This window comes from Arvicanthis niloticus, chromosome 20 (genome assembly GCF_011762505.2).
Source record: "Arvicanthis niloticus isolate mArvNil1 chromosome 20, mArvNil1.pat.X, whole genome shotgun sequence".
Taxonomy (NCBI): domain Eukaryota; kingdom Metazoa; phylum Chordata; class Mammalia; order Rodentia; family Muridae; genus Arvicanthis; species Arvicanthis niloticus.
Window position 1 is genome coordinate 7,846,621 of NC_047677.1, and position 19,719 is coordinate 7,866,339.

General features: G+C 36.7%; 1 protein-coding gene across 2 annotated transcripts in view; it reads right to left on the reverse strand.

Annotated features, from left to right (window-relative positions):
- Positions 1 to 271: 271 nt before the first annotated feature.
- The window catches only part of Ascc3 (activating signal cointegrator 1 complex subunit 3), a 265,284-nt gene continuing 245,836 nt past the window's right edge, over positions 272 to 19,719 (reverse strand). For both annotated transcript variants that reach the window (XM_034524196.2, XM_076917041.1), the window contains 5 exons: positions 13,908 to 14,059; positions 12,009 to 12,156; positions 8,721 to 8,930; positions 1,839 to 2,014; positions 272 to 1,044 (listed from right to left, as the gene is read on the reverse strand). In XM_034524196.2, coding sequence (XP_034380087.1) covers positions 900 to 1,044; positions 1,839 to 2,014; positions 8,721 to 8,930; positions 12,009 to 12,156; positions 13,908 to 14,059 — 831 coding nt within the window. In that variant the 3' untranslated portion in view covers positions 272 to 899. The remainder of the gene's footprint in view (positions 1,045 to 1,838; positions 2,015 to 8,720; positions 8,931 to 12,008; positions 12,157 to 13,907; positions 14,060 to 19,719) is intronic.

Below are 19,719 nucleotides of genomic sequence, written 5' to 3' on the forward strand. Positions count from 1 at the left end.
AGCAGGATATACTTTATACTTGTAGAAAATCACCAAAGAGTAACGTTAACAATAAGGAAAACTCTCATTTGTAAGATAGATCATGCAATCTTTTCATCATTGTATATTTTCTTAAAAAACAACTACCAACACCAAACACTCTGAAGTTATCGACCAAATTCTCCTAAAAATTAGGTGTGAGTAATTTTAAACACTGTCAAAATTCTTGGCCTTTAAAAGTGGTAAGAAAAACAAAGAGGAAATAATGGGACAGTAACCGGAGAATAAAAGATAGCTTGTCTGGAAGGAGCACGCTATATACTTTATTTCCAACAGTTACAGTGTTCACATTTTCCAAGATCAGTGTATGGTCTTTGAAAAATCATCATTGATCTCTGTAATATAATATCATATATTACTATTATTTATAAGAAATCTGTGAATCTATTTCTATATGTGATCAAATCAAAGTATGAACTTTGCTAATAAGATCAACTTTGTATCACGTCATAGAGCTATATATTTTAAGTTGGTTAAACTTTTAACCCTTTACACCACAATGTAATTTTCCTTACAAAAAGGAGTAGCTGGTATTCATGTAAACAGTACATCAAGAGATGCAAAGTTTGATAACCCATAACTCTCACCTCCCACATACACAATTTAAAAATGATACTATATGCTTACTTATCTTACAGGTAAAGAAACCCACAAATCTGTTACAAAAGGCAGCAGTTTCTTAAAGGCCTCTGTGGCTAACGTTGCTGGAATCATTACTGCAGCTGCTGTCAATTTCCTAGTTGTTTTGAGGTTTGAAGTTGATTCTGCCAAGGCTGACACCAAGGAATTCAACTCGTCCAACGACTGAACAGCCAAGACTCTCAGCGTCTTTGTTCAAATGGCCTGTTTGGGTCAGGATACTATACTGCCAAGTCAGTGAAGACATCAGAGACCTTTGTGTTGATCTGTGTGGACATGTCTGCTTTTGTGACATTGAGATAAATGTCATACTGCTGGTCTAGGCCGAGGTAACAGTCACTCATGAGATACAGGGTAAAGATATATCTGAAAGATAAAGACAAAAGTACATGATACGTTGAGAAGGCCTTTATGAAATATATCACTGTATATAATATGCACCAAATAAAAAAATCTGGAGATAAAACGTAAATTTGCAGCCAAGTTTTAATTTTTATTTATTTTTTAATTAATTATTTTATTTATTTACATTCCAGCTGTTCTCCTGGTATCTCCCCTCTTCCCCCATGGTCTCTCACCCCATTCTCCCTACCTCTTGCTCTAAGAGGCCTCCCTTTCCCTAGGGCCTCAATTCTCTCAAGGATTAGGCGTATCTTCTCACACTGAGGCCAGACCAGGCAGACCTCTGCTATATTTGTGCCAGGGGCCTCAGAGCAGCTCCTGGTTGGTGGCTCAGTCTCTGGGATCTCCCAAGGGTCTGGATTAGTTGAGACTGCTGGTTTTCCTATGGGGTCACCTCCCCTTCAGCTTCATCAATCTTTCCCCTAATTCCTCCATAGGTGTCTCCAACTTCAGTCCAAAGGTTGGGTATAAGTATCTGCATCTGTCTTGGTCAGCTACTGGTAGGGCCTCTTAAGGCTTTCCAGTGACTGGCCCAGCTTGGAATCCGTCTCATGGGGTGCACCAAGGAATGATTTTATTACAATCATTTTTTATTTTAAGAAGCTAAGTCTGGATTAAGAAATTAGTTTGAACATGTATTTAAGCATGAGCATTAACAGAGGTGTAGTGGAGAAGGTCAACAGTACATATTCTAACAAACACAGGTTTCTCAGGACAGAAAAATCACCACATTGAAACTTGTAGAAAGTTCTGCTTACCTTCCAGGTGTTTCAGGAGTAAAGAAAGAGATGGAAGCATCATGATGAGTTCGAACAAATCCTACTCGTTTTACAGCCATCAGCTCTCTCTTATCTACTTCTCCTAATATCAAAAACCATCCTTCATCTTTTAATTTTGGAAATCGAGGAGTAACTGCATGATTCTCATGTTTTCCCTGAAAACCAGAAAAAGAGATAAAACATTACAATAGCTATATTTTCTACTCTGCTAGCTATGGTTACAAGGTTATGCTGTTTCACTTGAAGGCCATAAATCCACACAACACAAGCACATCTATCTGGATGTTCTACCATTCCTTTCTCATTTGGTTTCAAACTAACAAATGAATAAATAAGCAAAAAACAAAAACAAACAAACAAACAAAAAAACAAAACAAAACTAATGACCTAAGCCCAAGTAGGCAAGTCCCAACAAAGAAATAATAAATATAAAAAATCCTGGCAATGTGATTTCTGGGAAAAATTGTCAATTCCAAAATAACAGATCCAAAGAAAAGTAAATTAGATAAAATCCTCTGAAAGATCATTTAAATGAAGGATTCTAGGAATATTTAATGATATAAAATTCTTGAGGTCATCAAGTAATTTTATGTCACTGAATACATTAAAAATAATTCAAACAAGCTGCTGAATGAATTAAGAAAGAAAGTACAGGATGTGACAGAGGCACTCAAGGATGGAGAGATTATGAAGATCTGAGTTTGGATCTCTAGTATGCTTGTATAAAAAGTTGGGCATGGTGGTACATGCTTTTAATCTTAGAACTGGAGAGGTGGAGACAAGAGCATCCTCAGGGCTTGCGAGCCAGCTTAGCTACTCAGTAAGTCCCAGGGCCAGTGAGAGACCCTATTAAAAAAAGTGACATGGAAAATAAGGTGGATAGCTCATGTGGAACAGATCCAAGGCCTCCACACACCTCACATATATCCATCTCACCAGTTTGTATATGCACATGCAAACCATTATCCACTTTCCAAAATATAACACAAAAATTGAAATTTTTTTGAAAATTAAATAAGTCAATTAAATTCAATGTAAATTTTGCCAATAGAATGGACTAGGTGTAAGAATGGCAGAACTACAAGATAAAAGACAAATTAGTGATCTGTTCAGGAACTTTTCCCCTGTGCCCAAGTATTTGAGGCTCTTCCCCACTTTCTCTTCTATTAGTTTATGTGTATCTGGATTTATGTGAAGGTCCTTGACATAAAAGTCCTTGATTTGGACTTGAGCTTTGTACAAGGAGATAAGAATAGATCGATTTGCATTCTTCTATGTGCTGACTTACTGTTGAACCAGCACTATTTGGTGAAAATGCTGTCCTTTCCCTCTTGATGGTTTTAGCTCCTTTGTCAAAGATCAAGTGACCATAGGTGTGTGGGTTCATTTCTGGGTCTTGAATTCTATTCCATTAATCTTCCTGCCTGTCTCTGTACCAATACCATGCAGTTTTTATCACTATTGCTCTGTAGTACAGCTTGAGGTCAGGGATAGTGATTTCCCCCAGAAGTTCTTTTATTGTTGAGAATAATTTTTGCTATCCTGGGTTTTTTGTTATTCCAAATGAATTTGCAAATTGCTCTTTCTATGTTTATGAAGAATTGATTTGGAATTTTGATGGAAATTGCATTGAATCTGTAGATTGCTTTCAGCAAGATGGCCATTTTTACTAAATTAATCCTGCTAATCCAGGAGCATGAAAGATCTTCCAATGGCTTATGCTCTAAGATCAAGAATTGACAAATGAAACCTCATAAAATTGAAAAGCTTCTGTAAAGCAAAGGACACTGTCAATAGGACAAAACAGCAACCAACAGATTGGAAAAAGGATCATCTTTACCAATCCTAGATCCGATAGAGGCTAATATCCAAGATATACAAAGAACTCAAGAAATTAAGCTCTAGACAATCAAATAACCTGATTTAAAAATGGGCTACAGAGCTAAACAAAGAATTCTCAACAGAGGAAACTCAAATGGCCAAGCAGTACCTAAAGAAATGTTCAACATCCTTAGTCAACAGGGAAATGCAAATCAAAACAACCCTGAGATTCCACCTCATTAGTCAGAATGGCTAAGATCAAAAACTCAGGTGATAGCAGATGCTGGTGAGGATGTGGAGAAAGAGGAACACTCCTCCATTGTTGGTGGGATTGAAAGCTGATACAACCATTCTAGAAATCAGTCTGGCGGTTCTTCAGAAAATTGGACATAGCACTACCTGAAGACCCAGCTATACCAACTCCTGGGTATATACCCAGAAGATGCTCTAACATATAACAAGGACACATGCTCCACTATGTTCATAGCAGCCTTATTTATAATAGCCAGAAGCTGGAAAGAACCCAGATGCCTTTCAACAGAGGAATGGATACAGAAAATGTGGTACATTTACACAATGGAGTATTACTCGGCTATTAAAAATAATGAATTCATGAAATTCTTAGGCAAATGGATGGATCTAGAAAATATCATCCTGAGTGAGGTAACCCAATCACAAAAGAACACACATGGTATGCACTCACTGATAAGTGGATATTAGCCCCAAAGCTCCCAATATCCAAGATACAACTCACAGATCACATGAAGCTCATGAACAAGGAAGACCAAAGTGTCAGTTCTTTGGTCCTTCTTAGAAGGGGTAACAAAATGCTCATGGGAGCAAATATGGAGACCAAGTGTGGCACAGAAACTGAAGGAGGGGCCATCTGGAGACCATTTCACCTGGGTATCCATCCCATGTGTAGTCACCAAAGGTAGACGCTGACGTGGATGCCAGGAAGTGAATGCTGACAGGAGCCTGATATTGCTGTCTCTTTAGAGGCTCTGCCAGAGCCTGACATGTACAGAGGCAGATGCTCACAGCTAACCATCAAACTGATCACAGGATCCCCAGACTGAAGGAGTTGAAGGGGTTTGCTGCCCTATGGGGAGAGCAACAATACCAACCAACCAGAGCTCCCAGGGTCTAAATCACCAGCCTGGGAGCACACAGGGAGGGACCCATGGCTCCAGCTGTATATGTAAGGGAGGATGGCCTTGTCATGAATAGGTGGGAGAGGAGGTCCTTGGTCCTGTGAAGGCTGGATGACCCAGTGTGGGGGAATTCAAGGGTGGGAAAGTGGGAGTGGGTGGGGCCACACCCTTCATAGAAGCAGGAGGAGGGGAGATGGAATAGTGGGTGTCTGGGAGGAGTGGATAAAATCTGAAATGTCAATAAATAAATAAATAAATATCCAATTTAAAAAAAGAGACAAATTAGAGTACTGAGACAATGACAAAGCGAACACACAAAACTCTATGGGATACTATCAAAAGACTAAATGTATAAATCAGGGACACAGGAGAAGGACAAGCGAAAGGTATAAAAATGTATTATAATACATCAGCACATTTTCCAAATGTAGGGAAAGAGATGTCTATGTAGATATATGAGACATTTAAAATGCCAAGCAGACAAACAAGGAGCTTTCCGATGTCATATTATAGCTGACATATTAAATATACAGGACAAAGAGGAAGAACCAAGTCACTTATAAAGTTGAATGTATCAGGACAACTGATATTTTCTGAACAGAAATCTAAAACCTACTAGAATATATAGGAAGCTACTTTAAGTTCTGAAAGACAGTAACTGTCAATCCATGTCACAATATCCAGCACCTTTTAGAGTCAAAGTAAGAAAAAAGGAAAAAGGAAAAAGTTTCCATGACAAACACAAACTACAGGGATTCGTTGAGGGAATCCTTTGGTGTACAGGATGATAAACACATCCATGGGAAAACTATAAACCATGCTAGAACAGAAGTTAAATAATAAATACTATAAATAAAGCACTAAACAATACAAAAATCAATGAAGTGACAGGAATATATACCCTTTAATAGTAACCGAATGTTAATGGTTTCAATTTTCCAAAATAAAAGAGTGGAAGACTGGATTTAAAATCAATCCAGGGGCTCGGGAGATAGCTCAGTGGGTATGGTGTTTGCTGGGCATGAAGACTGGAGTTTGACTGTTCAGGACCCATATAAATGCCTGGTGCTTGTTGTAGCCCACTTACAATCTTAGCACTTAAGAAGCAGAAACAAGGAATTCTTGCAGGTTAATTTGGTGGACAAGCTGAATCAATGAGTGTCGGGTTCAAGTGAGGGACCTTAAGTCAATATATAAGGTTAGGAGTGAACAGACATCCAATACCAACCTCCAGCATCCACATGTCCCTGTAAACATGCTCACATGACACTGCATGCATATCATGTATGCTCATCCCCCAAAAGATTCATATATTTGTTGCCTCCAATAAATCTATCTAATTATCAGAGACATACATCCTTAGTTTGGTGAAAGGACATACACATGACTAAATGCTCATGAAATGAGTAAGCTAGCAGGTGTGGCTACTGCTGAAAAAAATAGTCTTGTAACTACAATTAATGAGAAGAGGTAAAGAAGGTCACTTTACAACGATAAAGGGAGCAATCCACCAAGGAAATATTTCGATGCTAAAGATACACACACTAAACATTGGTATATGCAAGTTCATAAACAAAAATTAAGGGATGCAATTAATTCCAATATATGAACAGCCACAGGTGACTTTTGTCAGATCCTCTAAACAAAAGAAATGATCACAAAAACCACAATAAAACATACTGTAGAACAAATGGACTTAACAGACATGTAGAGAATTATCTATCAAACACTGGAGATGCTGCCTATCTCAGAGGACCATAGAAATGGACCATAAAATAGCCCATATATTAGGGCAGGAAAAAATTATTAATAGAAGAAAACCGAAGTAATTTATTGCACTTTGTGATTAGAAAAAGTAAAACTAGAAATCAATAGTAAGAGAAATTAAAGAACATATACAAACAGAATACAAACCGAATCAGATTTTGTCACTGAAAAACAAGAATTATAAAGCCACTATAATTGGATGGAATAGAAGTACAGCACAGCACAACCTGTTAAATAAAATTCAAGTGGTTCCAAAAATGGAGTTTATAGCCATATATATCCACAATAAAAATCATAAAAATATTAAATAAATGACTTAATAAAGCACCTTAAGGTCTTAGAAATATAAGAACAAGTCAATCCTCAAAGTAGATTAGATAGAAAGAAGCACTATCAGGGCAGAAAAGAATGAGATGGAAATAGAAAAAAAGAAAAAGAAAAACATATAAAGAACCAGGGAAACAGAATCTATGAAAACATAAACAAGATAATCTTGACAAATCTTGAGACAAACTGAGCAATACAGAAGAACCAAATTACTGAAAATAGAAAACAGGACACTACAACAGATATCAATACAATTTGCCGTACCTAAAAATAAAATTCCAAATTCCAACAGATCTAGAAAGAAAATATAGAAGCAATAGACACTTTTCTTGACATGTGACCTACCAAAATTAAACAGTGTACCAATCAATGGGATGGAAGCAGTGAGTAATAAGGCAGGCTCAGATGGCTTTCCTGATGAATGCTGCCAGACCTTAAGAACTAACACCAAGACTCCGCAAACGATTTCATAAAAGGGACAAGGGCTACCAAGCAAGTTCCAGGCCCACCTACCCAGGAATCGAAACTCTAAGTTTAGCAATTTGTATCATATATAATTTGTCACAATCCATGATTGGATTGATAATACTTGAAGTTTATTTTGGGATTGATTTCTATAAATGCCATCTATTGGTTCTGTAAGATAATGACCTTATGACATAAATACACTAATACCAGTAAGCTCTTCATTAGTCTTCACATTGCTCCAGAGGCAGGCAGGTTTTTGAAAATATTTTTTATAATAGTAGCTGTAAATTGTTAGGTTTTTTATAGCACAATTAAATCTATTTTTAAAGGAGATTATTAGGGTAGTTTCACAATGATTTCATTTTTGCAATTAATGCTATTCTTCATCTGTGATTATTAACAGTCTTCTAATTTGGGGTAATTATATAGTCTGAAAATGTTCACAGTAAAGCCTTGCAATGTCAGAGGTAGACAATTTATATTTATATTGATAAAATTTTTATGTTAGAAATCAAACAAAGGGGACAGTACTAGGATCTGACAACAATACAAAGTCACTGAGCATTTTGTGTGTGTAAACAGCAAAAGCTGCTAGTTGCAACCTTATTCATCAGGGCATACTTTTGACTCCAGCAAGGCCTGAACCCACTAGGCTGGTAGGAAGACAAAGTCTTTATTATTTTAGTTATAATGGCACTTAAAAACAATCTTCGTATACTACTTCATCTTCTAAGACTTAATGATTTTGGTATCAGGCTACAGAACAGAGCACAGTAATATACAATAAAATTACTGTACATTCTTTCTCTGCATAAAATTGACAACGTTTTCTTAAAATGCAAGGAAGCAGGAAGATGTAGCAGCTGAGATTCAGAAAAAGTTAGTTCTTATTCAGGTGAAGTAGTAAAACTTCAACCTCATCTGCATCTAGTGTACTGTAGGTCATGTACACCAAGATACTCCAGGGCAGAGCTTAATGTCCTTAAAAATTCTGTGGGGCACTAAGGCACCAGATCTCTGAGATTCTGTTTTGGTTATTGTGGGGTGGGGCCAAGGAATCTATACTTTACAAGGACTCCAGCTATAAAAGTCTGTTTGTGAGTAGTGCTACAGGCAATGTAAGGTAGAAGGATATTCTGGACATAAAAAACGACACATGAGGAGAACTGATTAATTTCAAAAGATTGATGCTTGCTGCTAATGCCAGTTGAGAAAGGAGGATTCATGAATGACACGAACACATTAGCAATAGAAAAGGTATGTGTGGTGGTGCATGTGAATACTTGGTGTGAAATATTTGAGAGTGGAAACCAAATACTACAACCTTGTGGAGCCCAAAATGGACTCTCTGTAGGCTGACTTGAAGCACATACTCCTGATCAGCATGCAACTTGATCCATTTGTTTTCATCCCGTTTGTCTGCTGTCAGAGTTGAGATGGAGAGTTCATTATGTCCTTCAACTGAGTCATCCCATGAGCCTTTAACGCTTATGCCAACATTTATCACTGGCAAGCGAGATAAGAAATTCCATGCCTGAATGAAAAAGAAAAATAATCAAGGAACTATTAGTGGAAAATGCAGTGAACAACTAAGAAATGGTGTGCTTCTAAAAAGTCAGTCTTGGACTTTGAGATTAAATCTGTCGATGCAGCTGTTGAAGTAACACAGAGATCCTTTATACTTTACTCAGATTTATAATACTAGGATACTGCCAATGATGTGACCCAGTTATCTCCTCAGATTTTATTAGTTCTTCTTTATACTTGTTTATGGGGAAAGAGTATGCTTTCAGTATCAGTTTTTTTCCTAATCAACTGAAAAAAAGACTTACTACAACCTAAACTTTTATCTTCATTGTAAATCTCACATGATTTGAGTAACTATTGGCCATACTAAACAGTAAGTATGATTAAAAATGTTTACTGGTAATTTTTTTGTTTTAGAGATGTGCATGATTTTTAATGTGGAGAACATTACCTGGGCTGATACAGAAAACTTGAAAAGAAATTGATGTCATTATTTTTCATAAAGCAACTTAATGAAACATAATGACAATACATTGTTTTGGGGTTTCCATTCTAAATTTATTCTATAAGTTTCTATAGTAAAATACTGTAATAGCTATAGCTCAAAGGGAATCCTATAATTCTAGGGGTTCTTCTAGAAAAAAAATACTTTTTTTTGCATTAACATTCTGACAGTACTTAAATTCTAACGGTTATTAAACCAACACATATTCTGTCATTCTACTCTTCCTCTTTAAGACACTCGTGAATAATCAATCAGTGCTCAACAATGTAGAATGAATGAATGAAAATCTAGACCCTTGGAAACTCAAGGTCACAAGAAACTCAAGGTGCATTTACAAATACTTCCTAATGTAGTTTAAAAATTACATGAGCACTTTCACTTTGGTTTCTTTTGATTCCTTTACAGTTTTTCTTATAGACTTTAATTGCTTGTTTTAGTGCTGCTAGGTATATGTAATTGAAACAAAGCCATGAATATAACTGAAATAAAGCTGTGATGAGCCAAATCACCCTGAGGAATTAAAACACCACCAACACCACCAAAAATCCCCAAACCAAACATCACCGCCAATAAAAAAAGTGAATGCAATGAGAATTTTCAGTGTAACACCTATCCTCTAACCTTTTCTTGTGAATTTGGAATCATGCCTGGACTGGATTCTGAAATAGCTATAGATGTAGTTTAAGTACACATGATGGCCAAACCCTGCCAGAACCAGCTGCTACAGAGCAGAAAACCTGCTCCACTTAAGACTGGTCAAAATGTAAAAATGGTCAAGGAGACAAATAAAAATATCAGCTGGGCACTTATTTAATGAGATCACACATGTGAACTTTATTATTATTATTTTTACTTGACAGTTAAATTAGTTACTGATACAATGCTTTTTGATTTTAGCAACTCTTTAAATTTTATTCTACAATTTTAAAAGTCTTATCTGGATTTTATAATGTATTAATCTTTCAGAAGTATTTATTATTATTTTCAGTCCATAATGTGTACATATTTATTTATTGGACATATATATGTATATATGTATAAACAGCTATCTATCTATCTATCAATCAATCTATCTATCTATCTATCTATCTATCTATCTATCTATCTATCTATCTATCTATCTTCTACCTATATCTCATGAACTATTTTTAAAGAAACTGCTCAGACATTTCAATACCAGCCAAACATATTTATCTGAGGATTAATCTTCATCTATTGAATCAGGCAAGATCACTGCCATGCATACAATTATTTAATTAGCAGCCAAATCCTCTGCCAGTCAGCAGCCGTTCCAGGCATACTGATGGGGTAGAAGATGCAAATCTCACAGTCGTACTGCTTTTTCTCATTACTACTGCAATTAGCACTTAAATTGATGCTTTAAACATACTAATTTCTGGAATAATTCAGGATTTGTATGTTACCTGGGATCGCCTCACTGCAGAGCCGACACCAGATTGCTCTGCAAATTGAAGCACTTTTGAGCCAAATAACCATCATCATATCAGACAGAGCCAATTTGCATTTGGTTTTAAAGATAACAGAATGGCAATTTATGCAAATAAATTAAGTAAGTTTACTTCTGAGTTCTCCCTCAACTAATTATAACAATGTCCTAATTTTTTGTCACATCTAAAACTTGGCTTGAAATCAGTGTATGTTATGTGAGAAATCTGTTGTTGCTAACAGTAGTCTGTTTTGAATTCAAAGATGTTTTTATTCATAATTTTGATGGTAATTTAGTTAGAAAGATAGGCATTTATTATGAATATTTAAATAATGATTTGTGTCAATTTGGGGTTCAACAGAAACTGAACAGTCAGACTTTGAAAATAAAAAAAGGAGACATGGTATAGAAGTTCCTCTCAGTACTTTAAGTTTCAGACCAATACATCAATTATGAAGAATCCCTGAATAAGTACTTTAAAACTTCAAGATAAAATGCTAATGACTTAAAAGTTTAGACAGCCAAATATTACTGGCATCATTCATTCATGTTTTTGGTTTCTGAAAGATTGGATAGATGACTTACTCTGCCTTTTACAACATCAATTTAACTTTCTATATAAGTCATATAGTTCACAAAAAGAGACTGTTTGAAAGAATATCTTATAATCTAGGAATAAAATATTGATTAAAGTAATATATAAGACATAAATCAGTAATTGAAGGGATTTTATATATATTGAGGCACAGCCCCTCCCCCAAATGAAATTCAAAGACTTTGCTCTCTGCAATTAAACCATTATGTTTCCATAAGAGAAGAAAACTTTGTATGTACAGTAAAATACAGCAAGATCCAACAGTTTCAAATTTAAACTAAGGTAATATTCACTGGCCTTGTGAGTATTCCTTTTCACAATGCCAAGCGTACATCTAGAACCAAGGCTGCAGTGAAGCTGGGAGATAACGTTAGGGTGAGTGCTGCCTGGAACACCTCAGATGCATTAAATGTGATCTTCAATTAGTTTTTGATCATTATATATTCAGAAACTCTTTACTGTTATCAATTTTTTATGATCCCATTATTGAAGATGCTGTGTTCTTAGGAAACTCAGTATGAAGAGGAACCAGATATACCTGCTTTGTTTTTGCAGGCTGTAACTCCTTCTCTACCATGGAGCTGAACACATGGTCATTCCCTTCACAGGCATGGATCAGCTCAGGAAGGCACTCAATGGATGTTCGGCACTTAGCATGTGGACCCTTTACAGGTGACTTCCATTTCCTATAAAATAATACACACCAATAAAATAATTCTTTTATAGTCAAATGGTGACAGTAGTTTTTAACAGTTTCTTTAAAGTAAATGTACAGTCTATAGGCTACTATGTTAACTTTTAAATACCACACAGTATATTCTCTAAGCCATCACTACCACTATATGAAATGTAAAAACTAATTCATACATGAGCTCAGTAAATACTTAGGTTTTACAGACAGAGTGTGTTTACATGAACACAAGTCACCTAGATCTTATTGATAAGAAAAAGATAAAATCTACTTCATACTCATACTCTTAAGGGCTTCTGGAAAACTGGATTGAATCTGCTGGGTAGGCCCCAGGTAGTTCCCCTAATGGACCACTGGGTCTCTTAACATGCCTTCTCTACTGCTGAAATCCAGGCCTCGTAACATTTAATGATGCAGTAAAAAGCTGCTGAGCCATGGGTGAAGACATGGGTGTCTTTGGCCTCTTATCACTTGCTACTAGTATGGCTTGCACTAAGCATGTGTCTATCTGTTTTCAGGGATATAAATCACATGGTACACTCAGACATCTTGGAGTCATGGGCCCAATATATTTGAGTGAAAAGAGACTTTCTTTAAGGAACTTCATATATGTCTGAGGTTTTTTTTTTTTTTTTTTTTTTAAATTTTGACCTGGTCTCTTGTTTAGGCTAAGCTTCATCTTGATATGTGCCTAGGGATGGCTTTGAATTCCTGACGTTTTTGTCTCTAACTCATGGTTGCTGTATACTAACAGAACTGATTTATGTAGTGCTGAGTATTAAACTTAGGGGTATTTGCATGCTAGGCAAGCATTCTTATCAACTGCATCACACTTCTAACCCATGCCTGAGAATTTGCTGATATTCGTATTTACAGGTATCTGACTGCAACCCCCTTCCCAGCTGATAGGTTTAAAAATGCACACAGTGGCAAGTGTCAAGCCGACTGTTTTGTTGATTGCATGATTACAAAACTAAAATTTGGCTTAAAAGTGTCTTTCAACTGTTGTGAAACACTGGTGTGAAGGAAGCATTTCATTTAAACACTGCTAACTTTCATGTATTATGTAATTTTTTCCTCTCTGGCTAAAGTATTTACACTATTACATGACACCTGAGGGTAAGAAGTTTGATGTGCACATAAACTCTTTTTTATAATGCACATTTGAGCTCCTAGTATATAAAACAACATTTATAAACATTTCATAGATGTGCAATTCTCATTTGAAAACATATTCCTTAACTCTCTTATATAATAATGGAAAATAGGAATTTGTGTTTGAATTACAACGTATGTTATCAATGTCTTCTTAATGGAGGCTGATATTATAAGGGAATAAATTCAATGGAAACAGACAAAACCAACCAAAGCTGCAAAAGGGAAAAGATCTCAATATGAAGGGCTTCAACTTGCTGTTCATCTTGGATCTGGGAGTCCAGTTCCAAGGGAGGACATCATATCATAGCCCACACTTCTCTCCCTCTGCAAAATCATTATTTTCAACCTGCAAGAGTTAATGTTTTAGGCACCACATGAAACTGTAGTGGTTATAAGTACCTAGAGAAGCCTTTGTGGCTGGTGTGGAACACAGTGGTAGGGCTCAAGCATGGCATGTCTGAACTACTGGGTTGGATTTTAGCAGCCCTTGCCCCCATTCAAACAAACACCAAACCAAACCAACCCCCCCAAAACAAAACAAAACCAGACTCTTTGTAAATTAAAAAGTTATATCAAAAAACCAATTACCTGAAGAGGTGAAGATGGTGCTGTTCTATGTTTGGTATTGTGAGAAGAGAAGAGTCCTTTAGCCATCGGCCTTGGATCACCATCTGAATCAGGTGGGTGATATTCAAGGCCGTCACTAGCCATCCCTGGCTTGCAGCCACATCCAGCATTGCCTGGATAAGAAAGATCATGCAGCAAGTATATTAGAACACTTTCTCTCTCCTCTAGGAATCATCTTATCTTTAACAACAACAACAAGGAAAATCAAGTAGTATATGTTAAAATTCCTATGTATCAGAATAGGTACTAAAAAGCAAGCTATGGTTGAGTTCAGGAATAAACTGAATCTCCCACAGGAGGGTCAAATACAAGCATTGAAGAAGTAAAAAAAAAAAAAGTTCTTTCTCCGATAATAAGAAAAACATGTACTTTTTGAGTAAATACACAACTCACTGAATCAAGAGCATTTAAAATGTAAATTTCAGTCTTTCAAATGTAAAATCAGTAACCGGGAAATAGATTTTCTTATTAAAAATATATTTTCCTGAAAGAGCAGGTTAAAGATATAGGCTGGCTGTTAATGACAATATATCACACTGTATGGGTAACTACCTGTGGTTTATATGCAGTGATGGAAGCTATCCATATTAGTCTATACATCTAATCTAATGTTTTATGGACAAACAAAAGGCTGCATTTGCTTAAGACAAAACTAAACAGTGAAATCTTATTTAAACAGAGGAGAAGTTTACACAGGCAAAGTGATTTCAATTAAATTAGATTCTGCAGAATGCTGACTGAGAGACCTGTAAGTTAATATATTGGAAATTACATTATACAGTTTTAGGATTTTACTAACTTGTTTTGGGATATAACTAGCAAACTATTACAATGATACTTTAACAGTCAATATCCTACTGACAGCAAGATATTATAAAACCTACAAAATCTACTGTTGTACACAATCTACTGTTTTTAGAAATCATTTGATATGTGCCATGCTATCTCTCTGTAATCTCAGTGTGCACATATTCTTCCAAGCTTTAAATTATCACCTCTGTTCTATAATTTATAAAAAGAAGAAAAACTGGTCAAGTTAAATTAACAATCTTTTTATGTACAGTATAGGGAAATGGACCAGGGTCTCTGGATATGATGCTCAGTATGACAGAATAATCAAACTGGTCATTAGCACCTGTTGGGCTGCTAGTTATACAGCAAAAGCCTGGATATAGATAGAATGTATTTATATGCATGTATATACATACATACATACATACATATATATCCATGTGTACATGTGAATGTTCAGGTACACATAAGTTTGTTGGAACTCTGAGAAAAATTGGGTGGGTACATTTCTCCTTTTCCTGAAAAGCTGAATGTCTTTTAAGATGTATGGGACAAACAGGTTATGATGAATGCTATGTAGAAAATAATGTAGTTTGCAAATCACAGCACTTGAGACCAGCTATGTGAACAGAAAGAAGATATGAGTAACTGTACTAATGCAATACAATGATGCTTTTTGAACTTGTAAAATGAGGACTAACAAAAACACATTTAGTTTGATATTTTGTATTGTAACTTGACTAGAAATAAATTCTAGAACAAAGGCTCGCACCTATAACTGGATAGAGTAGCCGTATTTTTTTTAACTTTCAAGTTTACATTATGAACTTTAAAGATTTCATACAATTTATGAGTGTTCCCCACAAATTTTCATTGTATGATCCAGATGTGAAAATATACACAAAATACTCAACAAAAACAACAAAAACACACAAAATAAGTGTGAAGTGCTTCATGTGAAGTAAAAGTCCTACCTTGAACTGAAACTCATCTTTAAATTACAGAAAAGAAAGAGATGAAGGGTTTGCACCTATGTGCAGAACGAAACACTGTTACATAGCTGTCTGTCAATCACTGCCTAGTGCTACTGTACTCTGTTTCACTCCTTAGCCCCCAGCTTCACTGTCTCAGAAACCTCCATTTATTCTCATTCTAGCCCAATTTTCTTTAATACTTAATTTTCTTACTACAATGGATTTACAAAGTATAAAACTAATCAGTCCATCCCTCTACTTAAATATTTTCAATGACCTTGCACTATGTATTAAACCAAAACAGGCACTTCTTTATAAAGCACCCCTATATCTACTGTCTCTCTTTGTAAAGCACCCCTATATCTACTGTCTCTCTTTTCTCTTGTCACCTTGCCCACTATGTGCTCTCAATGGAGTAATACAAAATGACTGGTATTTGCCACATATCAGCTGTTAAATTTTTAAAAAATGAATATTCTTCTTTTCCCCTTACACATGTGAAAATTCATGTTTTGAAGCCTCCCTGATTCTTCCAGATGGGTATAGGCCTATTTGTCTTCTCTGCCTTGACTCTCAAGGAACCTGATCTTATCTTATTGGGATTCTTTGTTTGCATATTGTCCTGTAAACTATAGACTCCTTGTTTTTTTTTTTTAAATTGGATATTTTATTTATTTACATTTCAGATGTTATCCACTTTCCCCATTTCCCCCCACCCTAGAAAATCTCTATCCAATCTCCCCTCCTCCTGTTTAAGAGTGTGCCCCTATCCACTCACACACGCACCCCCACCTCCCTGCCCTTGAATTCCCCCACACTGGGGTATCCAGCCTTCACTGGACCAAGGACTTCCTTTCCCACCTATGCCCAACAAGGCCATCCTCCCCTACATATACAGATGGAGCCATGGGAGCTATGTGCTCCCAGGCTGGTGGTTTAGACCCTGGGGAGCTCTGGTTGGTTGGTATTGTTGCTCTCCTCATGGAGCCTCAAACCCTTTCAGCTCCTTCAGTCTTCTCTCTCACTCCTCCACTGGGAACCCTGTGATCAGTTCAATGGTTAGCTGTCAGCACCTGCCTCTGTATATGTCAGGCTCTGGCAGATCTCTAATGAGAATTTGGAATCATTCTTTGTAACTATAGCTTTAGTACAGTGTATTCAGTACATATGTTTTATTAAAGTAAAAAAAATCCAACTATAATGATTCTAACATGACTAAATTATTGAGAATCTATTAAAGGCAATATGAAAGAAAACACAAACTTTAATGTCAAACATAGATCTGGATTGCTTTTTTTTTTCTTTTTTTCTTTTTTTCTTTTTTCTTTTTTCTTTTTTTGGTTTTTCGAGACAGGGTTTCTGTATGGAACCCTGGCTGTCCTGGAACTTACTCTGTTGACCAGGCCTCCTGAGTGCTGAGATTAAAGACATGTGCGACTACAGTCCAGCTCGGATCCCAATTTTATCCCATTTATCACATCTAGAAGAATGTCACTTTATACTGAAGGAGCTGGAAGGGTTTGAGGCCCCACGAGGAGAGCAACAATACCAACCAACCAGCGCTCCCCAGGGTCTAAACCACCAGCCTGGGAGCACATAGGGAGGGACCCATGGCTCCATCTGTATATGTAGGGGAGGATGACCTTGTTGGGCATAGGTGGGAGAGGAGATCCTTGGTCCCATGAAGGCTGGACGTCCACTGTTGGGGAATTTGAGGGTGGGGAGGTCGGAGTGGGGGTGGGTGGGGCATATCCTCATAGAATGCAGGAGGAGGGGGGATAGAATAGGGGTTCCTGGGTGTGTGGGGGGAAATGGAGTAAGGGGATAACATCTGAAATGTAAATAAAATATCCAATAAAAAAAGTAAAATGAAAAAAAGTCACTTTATATTACTAAATCCAGAAGAGGTTTTATGGAAGTAAAGAGAAATATACAACATGAGAACACTAGGACTCAGCAGCTGTCTGCTGCATAAAGGACAGTAATGAGCAGAGACTTACTTAAACATCATAAAACAGTACTTTCCCTAGCCTCCTTAGCAGAGATTTCCTTTCATCTTTTTGATGTCCTTTTCTACACAGGGTGGGAGTAGAGGAGAGGATCTTGCATGGGCAGAAGCAGATGCATGGGCTGGGCATCAGGAGAGGTTTGCAATTACAAGAAAATCAAGGGACAAGGCAAAGGACTAATCCTGTTGTGCAGGATCAACTAAAAGTAGTCCCATGAAGGCTAGACGCCTAGAGTGTGGGGGAATTTGAGGGTGCGGAGGTGGGAGTTGGGGGTAGGTGGGGGCACATCTTCATAGAAGCAGCAGGAGGGGATGGGATAGGGGGTTCCTGGGTGCGGGGGGGGGGGAGGGTATGGACTCAGGAGATAACATCTGAACTATAAATAAAATATCCTTATTGGATAAGAATAAGTCAGTCTGGTTCTCATGTGGAGTGAGCAGCTCATGCTACTACTGTTCAGTGGTCAATAATTGACAGGGCTAAGGATGGGAGATTGAGGATCCTGACAACATATGACTGAACAGGGGAAAGACTCTGTGTCATACTATTTTACAGCAATCTCTCTCAGGTTACTTCAGAGTTTATCACAGAGTTTATCAGATGATAGCCAACCACAGAAGATTATTTTGGCACATTGAGGAGACACAGCTCTGATGATTCTGAGTATAGGGAAAAACATGGATGGGGCTGAGTCTTTTTAAGATGTTCTCTTAGCAAGTTGGAATCAATTTCCATTGATTGTCATGTCTCACTATGGTGGGATGAAAATGTAATTTCTACCATTGTATTTATTTTTATAAAATTGGACAATTAAAACCATATTATACTAGAAACAATAAGAATATCTGTTATTTACGGAAGAGAGGTAAGCTGGGAGTTGACAAAGTAATTTTTGGACACATTTTAATGAGATTAAACTATGAAGCCAGGTGGGTTATTGAAGTAAAGACAAGATTCTCAGAAGAGTAGAGGCTAGAGGGGACCTCAGAATCTAGGACAAAAATGGGCAACCAGAAAGTTACAACGAGAAGTACTGCTAATAAAGGCATCAATACAAGAGTAGGGGTAGAGGCAAGACCAGCAAGGTAGGAAGGATGACAGTGGAGGCAACTTGGGTGCCCTCTGAGACACTGGGAGTAACTTGTGATTAGAATAGACATTTGCTAACACTTGCTATTTGTCAAACAGTCTATTAGCAACTTTTTATGTGACATTAAATTTAAGTGCATTTTATAGATAAAGAGTTTGTTGCTCACAGAGAGAAAGAAACATATCTAAGACTACATGTTTTAGAAAATATGTCTGGTTAGCATTCAAGTTGCGGAGACCTTGGCTTCAAAGGTATCACTATAATTAGTGTAGTACAAAGCCTATGAGATTCAGAATAAAGTAGAGGATGTGTAGATTTGAGTGGTGTTGTAATTCAGCACAACAGATTTTATAAGGCATGTTAGATCAAATGGAACTTCAACGATGTTTCTCAATGAAAGCAAATAAAATCTTGTTTTAGTATTTGTCACAGAATGATTCCAGGATCCAAGAACAATGCAAAAATTACTAGATATTAAGTTTCCTATTTAAAATTGTAGCGTTTATATATAACACATGCATATACTCCTGTATGTCTTAAATAACCTGTAGATTATACCTAATACACTGTATTGGTTAAATAATGACAAGAGAAAAAAAGGCTATGCCCAGCACTGATGGAATTCTTCCAATTTTTCACTCTATGGCAGGCAGAATACACAGACATGGCATGGAAGTAGAGAGAAAGAAAGCTGATGGGTACAGACTTCACTGCAATTCACTGACACTTGGCACTGGTTTACAGCTGGTGTGTTATGACAGACACAGCCCAATGGCTTAGACCTGTTATAACTGCAACGTTCTGGTCTAATTAGTTAATTATCAAGGTTTATTTTCCACATCTGAATGACTGAGTTTGATCTGTCACTGTTTAAGAGTTCTACTTTCTGTCTAAGCAATGAAGTATGG